General features: G+C 40.0%; 1 protein-coding gene across 2 annotated transcripts in view; it reads left to right on the plus strand.

The window, feature by feature from the left end:
* FBN1 (fibrillin 1) overlaps positions 1 to 13357 on the plus strand; it is a 257163-nt gene that overhangs the window by 179343 nt on the left and 64463 nt on the right. For both annotated transcript variants that reach the window (XM_020888719.2, XM_070469329.1), the window contains 8 exons: positions 3644 to 3766; positions 3920 to 4042; positions 5522 to 5647; positions 7462 to 7584; positions 9285 to 9407; positions 9707 to 9871; positions 12066 to 12134; positions 12231 to 12356. In XM_020888719.2, coding sequence (XP_020744378.1) covers positions 3644 to 3766; positions 3920 to 4042; positions 5522 to 5647; positions 7462 to 7584; positions 9285 to 9407; positions 9707 to 9871; positions 12066 to 12134; positions 12231 to 12356 — 978 coding nt within the window. The remainder of the gene's footprint in view (positions 1 to 3643; positions 3767 to 3919; positions 4043 to 5521; positions 5648 to 7461; positions 7585 to 9284; positions 9408 to 9706; positions 9872 to 12065; positions 12135 to 12230; positions 12357 to 13357) is intronic.

The following is a 13357-nucleotide window of genomic DNA, read 5'->3' on the forward strand; positions in this document are numbered from 1 at the left end:
CAGAAAACTTTTATTCAGCAATGCCTTTAGACTTTATGACCAAGTCTTTTTAATTCATTTGTTGTATACCGGTAGTATAAGCTATTGAGATAATGACTTATGCAAAGATTCACAAAATAGAAAACTGAATATGGGCTTCTGAGTTACTCTCTCTCCTTCTATTCCAAAGCCCACAATACAAGGCCTCCTCTTGCAAACATAACTTCTTTTTGCTCCCAAAACATTGCATTGTGAAACTGCAAATATTTTCTTGCATTAGAAATTTATGTTTGTATATTGTTAATGGTAAAAAAAAAAAAAAGGGAGACCCTCCTTTTTAAAAAAAAATAGTTATTTTCTTAATAGAAAGTAAATATGGAAGGTAAAAAACCCACATGAAAAGATTATCTTTGGTCATTAGAAAATTGAGAAGGAAAAGATAACAAGATTACTATATTAACAGGCTATGGATCATCTCTGAAAATTGTACTTAGTAGAAAAGATGAGTGAATATTTCTGTAAGTCTATTAATACTCAACCAAGATATCTGAAAGCAGACTTCTCATCAGGACTTAGAACAAAGTCCTGATGTGACTGAAGAAACCAGCTTGATGTTAGGCAGCCATGGCTGAAGACAGCATCAGACAGGGTGTGGGAAACTGAGTCCCAGGTGCTTCAGGCTCTTCTCACTGACCTTGGGTCCCTGGCAAGTTTTCATGCCTTTAGGGACCTCTGTTTCCTCCTCTGAGAAATTGGGGATTAGGAAAGTCATATCCTAAGTTCTTCGCACTTAGAAAATTCCTTGATTCTTTAACATCTGGAGGTTTCAACTCTTAGGCAATGGAAATTCATTGTTTCTGCCTACCTCAGAGATCAGGACACGTAAAGGAGGGCCATTAAGGCAGGACACTGCAGGGAGTGATTATCTGAGGAAGAAGGAAGTGTCCGTGGCCCTGCCTGGGAGCCTGGAGTTCAGGCTTCTTTTCTTGAATTCCCTGCTTATTTACCACTATTATCCCTCGGCTGGCCCTCCTCCTCATTTCCTTGGAATGTGCCATGCTCAATTAGTCAGTTGGTTAAAGCTCCCAGTCACAAGTTTAAAGCTGCCTGGTATGTGCCTCCCTTGGCCTGCCTTAATAACTCAGTAGGTTCATGTGGCTGCCAAGGTTACTTTAAAATTCACCTATACAATACATGTCGCTATAAGGACATTCTTCCAGGCATGTTTTCATTTCACTTATTAGTGATACTGCAAAGTATTTTTGTAGGAAAAAATGGCATTATCGTATTTTGTGTTTGCTCTAGAAGCTATAAAGAAGCCAAATGATCTAAGGACCATTTCAGAACTGCAGATGGAGTATTTGGCAAATAGCATGCTTCCAAACACTTTCAAACCATTTAATTGGGCTTCTTAAGTAAACAAAAGGGTAAACATTAGTTGCTTGCCTGGTTTTTTTCATGACACTATTCAAGTGATCGCTGAAAATTCTTGCAACATTTCATATGCCAAGATTCGCCTTCTTGATGTAAGTTTTGTATTAAATGTTGATTTCCATATAGAGTCATAGTACCCATCCATACCTAGGAGCTCTGTTCTTAGTTAATGAAAAAGTTGATTATGAGGTTATAATGTCTTTTATTATATAATGGATTAATTTGGGGAAATAAGATTCTGGTACCAGTACCATTTATGATCACCAACTCTTTGTCTTACTTTTCAACTCAAGTTCTGACCACCATCTACCTGGAGATAGTGTCAGATTCCAAAGGTTAAGGGATCAGTCCCATACAGTTATGACCACTTCAGATGCCAATTACAAGTCTAGGTTGTTTGTTACGTGAGCTTCTGACCAATCGGCTATAAATCAGAAGTTCGTATTACTCCTTTCTTAGGTTTGATTAACTCAGGAAACCAGTTTATTCATTTGATCTATCAATTTACTATAAAAGTGTATAGGGGTTTCCCAGATGGCGCTAGCGGTAAAGAATTCGCCAGCCAATGCAGGAGATGCAGGTTCAGTCCTTGAGTGGGGAAGATCCCCTAGAGTAGAAAATGGCAACCCACTGCAGTATTCCTGCCTGGAAAATTCCATGGACAGAGGACCATGGCAGGCTACAGTCCATGGGGTTGCAAAGAGTCGGACATGACTGAGCATGGGCACAGCACATTAAAGTGTGTAACTCGGGAGTAGGCTTTTCAGACTGTTCATGCAGAGCTGAACCATAAAGAAGGACCATAAAGAAGACCATAAAGAGTGCCAAGAATTGATGTTTTCGAACCGTGGTGTTGGAGAAGACTCTTGAGAGTCCCTTGGACAGCAAGATCAAATCAGTCAATCCTAAAGGAAACTCTGAGTATTCATTGGAAGGACTGATGCTGAAGCTGAAACTCCAATACTTTGGCCACCTGATTCGAAGAGTTGACTCATTGGAAAAGACCCTGATGCTGGGAAAGATTGAAGGCAGGAGGAGAAGCGGATGATAGAGGATGAGATGGTTGGATGGCATCACCGACTCAATGGACATGAGTTTGAGTAAGCTCTAGCAGTTGGTGATGGACAGGGAAGCCTGGCATGCTGCAGTCCATGGGGTCTCAAAGAGTCAGACATGACGGAGTGACTGAACTGAACTGAATCAGAGATTGGTTCTCTTGGCAACCAGCCCCCATCCTGAAGTGCTTTCCAAAAGTCACCTCATTAACATAACAAAAGACACCTTTATCACTCTTAGCACATAGGAAATTCCAAGGGTTTTAGGAGTTCTGTGCCGGAAACAGGACAAAGACCTAATATGTATTTCTTCTTATAAATCACAATATCACAGGAAGCAAAAAATATTTCACTTTATGCTTTATTCTTTTCTATAACACTTCTATATTATAAAATCTATCTTGACTACACTTGGAAATGGAATTTTGAAGAATGGAAAATTTTTGAGAATTTAGTCTTTTAACAATGTGACCTTAGACTGGTTCTTGTTCTACTGAAAAATCTCTTTTGAATTGATTTGAGTTTTACAAGAAATATTCAAGAAGACTTGGGTCCCAAAGTGCTAGGACTCAAAAAAGATGGTTCATACACTGCCTTAAGGAATATTCTCTATAAATACTTGAATTAGCAATACCTAAAGTGAAACATTTATAGAAATAAAGTGTGATTAAATAGTACAATGTTTTACATTTTTAAAATAAAATATATTTAGTTTATAGAATAGGATTGAAAATGTTTTCTAACATGCCAATATTGTATTCCTTTGTCTATGTAAGATACGAAAGCAATGTGCATCATTTCTCTATAGTTAATTTAGTGAAAATATTGGGAATAGAAACATATGACCATGAGCATTAATAAAATGTTAGGCAGCTCACTCTTTTTTTTTAAGATATTCAACTGGAAGGAGGTTTCATTTTGTTTTACAGTAACTGGACACTTACATTAAAATAATGGAAAACAGTTAAAGATAACAATAAGAAGTAGCATCATATTGTTCTTTGTATCTTGAAATTTAAAATCATTCATTTTAAGTAAAGTATGAACGTCAGTGCTGAATCGATCTCTGTTTCACTGTCAGAAGTGTAAAAGCAAGTCAACTTTTGAATATTGCTGAGTTATGTAGCATCTGTGCTAAACTTTTTTTCTCTTTAACCCACTGGTTATTTTCCCAGACATCAATGAATGTGAGATTGGAGCACACAACTGCGACAGACACGCTGTGTGCACCAACACAGCAGGAAGCTTCAAATGTAGCTGTAGCCCCGGGTGGATCGGAGATGGCATTAAGTGCACTGGTGGGTTGGAAATAAAAAGAAATTGCTTCTTATGAATTGCATGGGTTATAAATATGAAACTCTCACTCCAGTAAAGAAAAATTCAGCATGTGTATTACTGATTTTAAATGTCATAGTTTCTGTTCCTAATGACGTGTCACCTCTTCCCTTAAGACCTGGACGAATGCTCCAATGGGACCCACATGTGCAGCCAGCACGCAGACTGCAAGAACACCATGGGTTCCTACCGCTGCCTCTGCAAGGAGGGGTACACGGGCGACGGCTTCACTTGCACAGGTATGCTCCTGTCGGAAACAGCTATGTAAAGCGCAGTCAGAAAGCAAGGTGTTCTGTGTCCTTAAGGCAGACCATCCTTTGTTTTTTGAAGGCTGGGTCATTTATAGACAATTTGGAACAGAAAATAGTTATTTGGAACAGAAAATAGTTATTTGAAATGACATTCCTGTGGAATGGAAATTTGTAGCTGAATCAATCAGGGAGCTCTCAGAAACTAAATATATATTTACAAAGATGCATTGATATGTATCATTAGATAGTTGGTACATGTGTCACTGTATGTAATGATGTCATGAGTTTAAAACAAGTCACGCTACCTTTTGTAAACCTTAGCCTTGATATTTTTGTGCCTGTGTCTCACTGCTGACTTGTTTTCAGTACTAAACCCAAGAGTGAACTTGATGCAGGAACCTCTGTGAGGAAAAGAAATTAGATGTTCTGGAGCAGATCATCAGCATATATTTTTTTTCCCTCTAGCCATCATTGTGATCATTCCATATTGATATAAGTAAGAATTTCATAACTGCTTTGAAAGGAATTCATTCACTTCCAGTTTTATAACATATTAATGACATCTTCTCAGTGCTAATGCATCATCATAGAATTAATGTGAACTGTCACATATATTTAAATATATATGATTAGAAGCATTGTATAAAGAGGTGATACACTTACCATGACCATATGTATCCAGACAGCACTTTTTAAAATCAGGGCACTGGCATTAAATAAGATACTGAGGAGTATTTCTCGTTGGCCATTAGGTAGCACAGCTGCTTATATGACCTGGAGCATTAAGTTACCCTGAGTGCTCTGCTCACGAGAAGTCATTTAAACATAAAAAAGGCTGAGGCCCAGTAAGTGATTTGCCTGGATTTTGTTTTAACTCACTAAAAGTTTCATCATATTTGAAATTCTTTTTGCTTAACCCAGTAAAGTTTTGTCATCACAAACCTCGCATCGCCTTTTAGAAAATACTCCAAGTTTCATGTACCAGGCATGTATGGTTTGTGTGTTTGATGTTTAATGACTATAATTATTAGCAAACCTCAGAAGATATTAAGTAGATAGGATTTTTTGGTCTCTTCAATAGTTGCTATTCTAGGTCTTTTGCTGCCAATCTGATCTGAGCCTGGATTTTGAGAATCAGGCACAAACCATGACATGTTCTTTCCTGCCATGGATATATCCTCATGTTGATTATCCTGCTTGCAGAAGCCTGAATGTGAATGATCCCTTTAACTTATTACCCACTTTACATCATTAGAGATAACTTAGCATTCAGTATTCTGTCTCTGAACCCCATGTTCACTATATATTTAATATTGGCATTCAAAAGAGAAAAGTGAGTTTCAATGTTTCAAGTAGAAATGATGATGACACTCGTACCTTCTGGAAGTTCACAAGTATAAAAGTTCTCAGACCTGAGCAATCAGAAAGCTCCTAAGAAGAGTAACTTGTGTTTCTTTCTGGCTGTAGATCTTGATGAGTGCTCTGAGAATCTAAATCTGTGTGGCAACGGCCAGTGCCTTAATGCCCCAGGAGGATACCGCTGTGAATGTGACATGGGCTTTGTACCCAGTGCTGATGGGAAGGCTTGTGAAGGTAACTGATTGAGGATGCTGCCGTGGGCTTTGCAGGGCTGGATGAGATTAGGTTATTTAAACGTTCCTGGTGGTTTTTATTTGTCTGGGGTTGTTTTTTTTTTTTTTACACCAAGGTGTGTTTTGGCTTCCCATCTAACGTGTTGGTTCACATTGTGAATGTTGTATAGAGATTGGGTGTCCAGCCAGACCATTTCTCTTTGTGCAGAGAAAAATCTCAGACTCTTGGCCCTAAGCTTCACATCCAACTTTGGCCAGGTGGTTTGCAAGAGCATACCCATTTAGTCATAGGGAGAATGAGGATAACCAACTCAATGCAACATATTCATCCCCATTGCTGGGGGAAAGAGCTCAAAGTGCTGGTGCCCTAATAGTGAAGAATTCTTTTTAAATATAGGAACACAGGTTTTAATCTCTGCTATGGTTTGGTTTCTAGAAATAAAGGTTTTAAAATACCAGCAGAGTGAACGATCTTGTCTATAGAATAATGTTCTGGGTGTGTCTCAGATGGTCTCTAAATATCTAATACATATACCATGGAACAGTCTTTTGCAAATCCATTCAGTAAGGGGTCCCTAGGGATAATACCATGTGTCACAACATCTCTCAGCATAAGGCTGTCTTTCTGAGAAGTGCTGGTCAGACAGGAAGAGTCCTGAGAACCTGTTGGCTAAGGATGAATCCCACTAGGAAACACAAGATTCTTCTCTTTACCCACGCTTGTCAAATCTGAACACATTATCATCCCTCACTGAGAAGAATTAGTGACCACAGTAAACTGAAAAGATTTCAGTAGAAATAAACACATGATAACGATTGACAGTAGAAGTTTAAACAAGACCCTGATTAATGTCTCAACTAATAGTTGTTGCCTATTAGTAGGACATTAACTCAAAAATTAATCTTTAGCTATGACATGTATCCTGATTCCCTCATATAGTTCTATGTAAATGCTTTTCTTTGTTATGAAACCATTGGGTGTTCTTCACACAGTTTATATGTAGTAGGCAGAGTTTGATAAAAAATTCCTCTGAGGGAAGAAACTAATTATGCTTTTGCTCATGTGCCTAATGCCTTGTTTACTTTTGTTAATGCAAACATCCAAGGAAAACAGGTACTGTGCCACCTCTGGGAACAGAAATAGGCACAGTGAAAGTTTTGCTTCCCTTAATGCTATAAGGGAAGGTTTTGTTTGTTAGTTTGTTCTTAATATAAATCATCACGGGCAGAATGATCATGGCTATTAAAAGCCAGTCTCAAGGCTGAAAATGTGCCTGTGTGCACAAGCAGAATGTTAACGTGAGGCAGGGAGAAGCCTGGAAAATGCATCTGCAGTTTTTAGATCTCCATCAATAGTTGCAAGCACACACCATAGTACTAGGGACACGGAGGACTATATAAACTGATGATAAAAGTTACCGCAAAGACTTTGGGGTTCTTAAAATTTTAACTCACAACAAAAACAAGAATATATAGATGAGAATAACCAAAGAATTTAGTCTCAAGTGGGCTCATTTGGTCCTTCCTTTACAAAAGTGATATGGACCCACATAAAACACCATAAATGATCTAACATATATGTGAAATGCCTAGCCCCCTGCTTGGCATGTAGTAGGGGCTAAGAAAAGGGAAGTTCTCACCTAGGAGACTTCCTAACAGATGACAGATCATCTGAAAGCTTATAGGAGAAGGACCTAGATTGATGTCAGATAGTTTTTATTTTCTTAATAATAAAATCATTTGCCTTATTACATTAGGTAGTTTCTTTGGCAAGAACAATAGTTTAATTGCTCCCCCTTTCCATTGCTCCCCAAGACATCGATGAGTGCTCTCTTCCGAACATCTGTGTTTTTGGAACTTGCCACAACCTCCCTGGCCTGTTCCGCTGTGAATGTGAGATCGGCTATGAACTGGACAGAAGTGGTGGGAACTGCACAGGTAAGGCTTCCATTCGCACGGAGATCTGCTCTCAGGCGTCCCAGGGGACCCAGCTGCTGGTGTCTTGCGGGAACCACACAAGGTTTTTCATGGAATTGCAAAAGAAAAGCAGGGACAAGCAATAAGAACCACAGAATAAATTTCTTCAGACCTGGCACTGGTTAGATGTGAGGATGCAGAGGGAAAAGTTAAGGAGAGCTGAAGGTGCAGTCAGTAGCCTTAGATACAAGTTTGTGGCTACAGAGGCATGTTCCTGTAGTTGCTTTTCTTTTTGGAGAGTTTCCTTTTGCAGGCTGTGCCCTGGGATCATGGATTTCATCTTGAACTTCTCTGCTGAGACACTCCAGAGCATTACCAGAGAACATGGTCCGTAACAATCAGCCACCCATTTCTAGTGTGTAGATCATTTTCTTGTGGAGCAAAAAACCCTCCAGGAATGTAAGGAAGAAGCTAGAAAAGCTGTAGTAGGCACTCTGTAGACAACTGTCCCTTGGTTCACTTCGACACTGAGTTAAAACTTTGGGAGCCATTTTCAGGTCTCCATCCTCCTTCCATTCAACGATACTAAGGAAACAGATTCCATCCTGTATAGGATCAGGATTTCAAGAAACCCCCAGTTTTTCCAGCTACCTAAACAAGCCATGACCCAGTGGTTCTCCAATTATGACCACCATCACAACCTCCCTGAAATTGCTCTGGATCACAGTATTCTTCTCCAGGCACCCCTTCTTCTCTTGGTTTTCCTAAAAACTATTATGACACCAAGTCAGTCTCTAGCATTCTGCAGCAAGTCACCTCTCCACTGCCATGCCTTCTCCTCTGTGTCTCACATCACCACCAGCATCATTCCCTCCTCCCCACCCTGATTGCTCTTTGTCTGCCCTGCTCGCTCTAAGATCCCATGAGATTTGAGCGAAAGCATTTTCCACAACGGAACCTCCAGAAGGGTTACCAGATCTGAGCAGGAGGAGCAGAAATATCATCCTCAGTCCCCCATCTCTCTCTGAACCAGCTTGTCTGGTTTTGAATATTTCACAAGTGTTCAAAATAGACAAAAGGATTACACAGGGATGGCATTTGCCAAAACCCCTTTCCTAAATATCTGGAATTCCGTTTTTGGAATCGAAACTGAAAGGGAAATATTCAACCCAGCATCAGTAATGGGAAAGAGACTCTTAGTAGGCCTGAAGGAACATGCTAAGCTTCAAGCATGCTGTCTGCGCTTGCGCTCAGCTACAGCGAGGCCAGTCCGCCCAGCAGGAAAGCAGCAGAAGTCGCCTGCTCCCGCCGCTTCCCTGAGACATCTTGCTCTCATTTGATAAAATAACAAGCTGCACATATTAAATATATTTTCTTAAAACCTGTGTCTGAATTTTTGGTTGACCTGAGGTCACAGTAGTGTTTTGTTTTCAGTTACCTTCACTGGAATATTTTTCCTCGTTCCAAAGTTATATTTTCTCCTGATGACAAATTTGAATGCTAAATGTGTTCCAGGGGAAAGAGACCAAAGACTATGACATATTTCCTTCCTGAGGGATTTTGTTTCAGAAGTGGAAGACTAGATTTCTAGGGGCAATTATAACTGGAAACTCTTTAAAAATTCGAGTTGGGAGCCCGAGATTTTAGTGCTACTGTTTTACAGTGATGCCTGCCCCACATTGGCTCAGGTAGTAACTCTGCCCCTTGCTGTTCGGTTCTAGACGTTAATGAATGCCTGGATCCAACCACGTGCATCAGTGGGAACTGTGTCAACACTCCAGGCAGCTATACCTGTGACTGTCCACCTGATTTTGAGCTGAATCCAACTCGAGTTGGCTGTGTCGGTAAGATCTTAAACACTTTTGAGAGAAACACACTGTTGGTTATTTCTAAGGCAACATGGAACATTGCATTCTCAAATTCTGAAAAAAAGTAATAAAATAATACAACGAAATGTAAACATTTCCTGAATCTGGTTTGTATTTTCAGGTCCTTTTCTCTAGGTCAATTCCCAGTGTCTGTGTTGCGGCACTTTTTAGTTTAAATTATGGTTTTTAAACAGTTTCAGAAGTCGGTTTGAATTTTCAACCCTGACGTAGAAAGAATTTGCCTGACACTTCTTTTGTTTGCATGTGGTAAATAGATACCCGCTCTGGAAACTGCTATTTGGATATCCGTCCTCGGGGAGACAATGGAGATACAGCCTGCAGCAATGAAATTGGAGTTGGTGTTTCCAAGGCTTCCTGCTGCTGTTCTCTGGGTAAAGCCTGGGGCACTCCTTGTGAGCTGTGCCCGCCTGTGAATACATGTAAGTGGACATCCTCCTATTCGTTATTATTAGTCCAGCTCAGCCCAGATCTCCTGTCTAACTCCAGAGGATAGACGCCACCGAGAGAGGGAGCTGCTACGGGTCTGTATTCTTCAGTTGGTGGAGGGAGTGGGGGTTGAGGGGTGGAGATCATTCATTTTAGCCCTGCTGAGGAATCCCACTCCCAATGTGGGAGTCAGAATGCCTCCCCAGTTGGCTTGCACTCAAAGGTGAGGTGGGGCAGGTAACATCTCATTTCTGTCTGAGTGTAAAGAAGATGGCATTATTTTAAAGAAGGTTTTCCAGACTAGGTTACTTATGCCATATTTGGACACATTGATCTCTCCTCTTGTCATCTATTGGCTGGTCTTAGAAGCTCTAGGACAGAGTGGAGTTTCCCTGGGTGAAAAAGAAGCCATTAGTTACGCAAATATGAAATGGAAGATTGTTCCAGTCTTATGGTAAACTTAAAAGAAAGGTTTAGAATGTGTTTTAAGGACATAAATAGTCTTTGAAAAACAAACAGCTTTGCATTTTTCTAAGTGGATGCTGCATTATGACTCAGAGTCAGATATAGCTTCCAGGGCAAAATGTGCTGAGTGGCTGCTGCTTATCAGGTATATTGAGATAGGTATTGATTCTTCCCTTGTTGAAGGGTCACTTACTCAGTTTCTCTAAGGGAATTTGTTGAGTACCTAGAAGATATACTTTGTGTGTGCAAAGGTGATAATTTATGGATAATTGGATGGATAATTCTAATCTAATTGCCAGTTCCTGCTTTCCGGGAGCATACAGTTTAGCAAAATACTACCTAAACATGAAAGCTGTTATTCAATGTAGACCTCAATAAGAGAAGAAAGAAGAGCAGAGTCAGTGCCATGAGTGGAAGAAAGAGTGTTCCTGGTTCCAGTTAGCACTCTGTCACTTGCCATGCATGTAACTTCGGAGTAAGCAAGCCTCTTTCTTCATTCATAAGATGCCTCATAGGATTAAATGAAGTCATTCCTCTAAAGCACTCAGCACAGAAACGAATGCTTGGCAGGCATCCCTTTCTCTCCTTTCTTCAGAAACAGAAGTCAGTTCTGATTTGCAGTGTGTGGTGATAACTTGGTGCATTTTTTAATTGGGGCTTGAAGGAAGGGAGTGACATGAAAGAGGAGACTTAAAAAGAATGGACAATCACAGACAGAGGAGGAGAGAAAAATAAAAGAGGAGGATAGTTATTAATAATTTCGTTGATGCTGAAAGAATCAAACCAAGATGTTTAGGTGTGTGTGGTGGTAGGAGTCAGTTCTACTGAGTAAGAATGATAAGCCAAGCATTAGAAGTCCACCCTACCTCAAACTGGATCAGAGCTAGAACTGAGATCTATGCATATATACATTTAAACATATATACATATAATTTCAGAAAACCACAAGGGGGATTATCAGATTTGGAAAGACCATGATGATTATGAAAGAACTGATTCGTATAGATGCTTATGAGAATGCTATAGCAGATGAGGGTCATTCTTATCCGTATGTTCCTGTATGGATCACACTGGTATGTGATGCTGAAAGAAATGTTTTTGAGTGAAATACCTGGATGACAAAATTACTAGAGGAAATCAAAGGACCCTGTAAAAAGCTGGTTTGGGAAACCAGGGGAATCAATGTTGCCATCAGCAGAAATGAAGAGGCAAGAAAGCCCTCTAGTCATTGAGAGGAGAGGAGAGGGTGGGAACCAAGAAAGAACAGCTTTTCCTAAGGTTCTGTTTGGAAAAGGTTTTGGAGATAAGCTGGTGAGCAGTATTTAAGGGAAGCTCTGATTCCCAGGAAGTAAAACTGAACAAAACATAAAAATGGAGGAGTTTGTTATAAAATAAAAATGGAAAGAAAAATCTTTAAAAGAAAGAACAGTGGAGATAAAGGATAAAATAGTTCATAAAAACATAAGACCAGAGAGTAGGTAGAAGGTTCACAGACTGAGGACAGTAGCCTTATGCTCGACACATGCAGAAAAAACTATTAGAAAGGACAAGTATATACAAAGGTGTTAACTTGCTTCAGTTGGGTGGGGTAACGGCCAAAAATTCCTGTAAATAAATATTTTCAGGTAGCTATGTCTGTATTTCTCTTGAGGATACTGTTTCTAGAAATTTTAGATTTCAGAGACCTCAATCTGATTTTTGTTTGTTTGTTTGTTTCTGTAGCTGAGTACAAAATTCTTTGTCCTGGAGGAGAAGGTTTTCGACCCAACCCTATCACCGTTATATTGGAAGGTAGTTCTCTTTCCTTTAACTTAAAGCGTGCCCCTTTGAAACTTCCCTGAGTTGATTTACAACGCTAAAGACATGCTGCCCTTTTCATCTTGATAGATATTGATGAGTGCCAGGAGCTCCCAGGTTTGTGCCAAGGCGGGAAATGCATCAACACCTTTGGCAGCTTCCAGTGCCGCTGTCCAACGGGCTACTACCTGAATGAAGATACCCGAGTGTGTGATGGTAAATGGCCGTTTTAGAATGATAAGTTCTTTCAGATATTGAGAACAGACCTCAGAAACCAGCGTACAGTTAGGCCCCAAGAAAACTGAGAATCTAGCAAAATGTCTAAATGCCAGCATGGCCAGGTAACTATGCCACAGATGTGGCAGCTTGCACTCATATTAGTGATGTAATATCATGTTCAGCATACCCTAAATCTCCCTCTTTTCATGTCAAAATTGGTGTTTTTGTTATCTTGAGCCATAGTCCCATTTATGCCTACAGTGAATTTTCCATTCTCTTCAGAAAAGCCATTTTTTTTGGAGTAGCCCAGGTCTCATTTCAGTGGCTTCTGTATTCTGGGCGATTCTGGGCTCCTTGTCTTGTCCTTTACCACTCATCATTTGTATTCAGCATTTGAATGAGCTTCTCTTCCAAGGCAGCTCCTTTGGTTGTATTGTGTAAGTGATGACGCCTGTTCATCCTGTGTTACTGAAAAGATGGAGATTATTGACTGCTGTTAACTTTCAGAGCATGTGGACCACTGACTGGTGTGGGGAAATGGTTTTCATCTGTATATAGAAGTTACATGCTGATGAGGGAAGAGAACTTCTTGTGTCCTGGAGGAGAAATAGTCCTCTGGTTCTCCAAAAGGCTTAGTAGGTGACCTCAGCAGTGACAACCTTGTTGAGTAGTAGTCAAACATCACAATGTATACAGCACAGCTTAAGACCCATAGAGTTAACATAATTAGAATCAACACCTGTGTTTGAAAATGAGGAAGGACGCATGATATACCACTTCTGTAGGCTTATCTTCTGTGCTGCCTTACCACTGCAGATTCATGAAGCCAGTGTCTGATGGCTTCAGGTTATATCAAATCCTTCTTGAGATTTTGTGAACATATGAAGGCCATAGTTGTCTTTCTGAAAGACATTTGAGAATTATCATTTTTCCACATTTCCATCACTGCATGTGTTTGAGGATGTTTTAGACTCATTTATTAAGAACTCACATCAGAA

Source organism: Odocoileus virginianus, chromosome 6 (genome assembly GCF_023699985.2).
Source record: "Odocoileus virginianus isolate 20LAN1187 ecotype Illinois chromosome 6, Ovbor_1.2, whole genome shotgun sequence".
NCBI classification, from domain to species: Eukaryota; Metazoa; Chordata; class Mammalia; order Artiodactyla; family Cervidae; genus Odocoileus; species Odocoileus virginianus.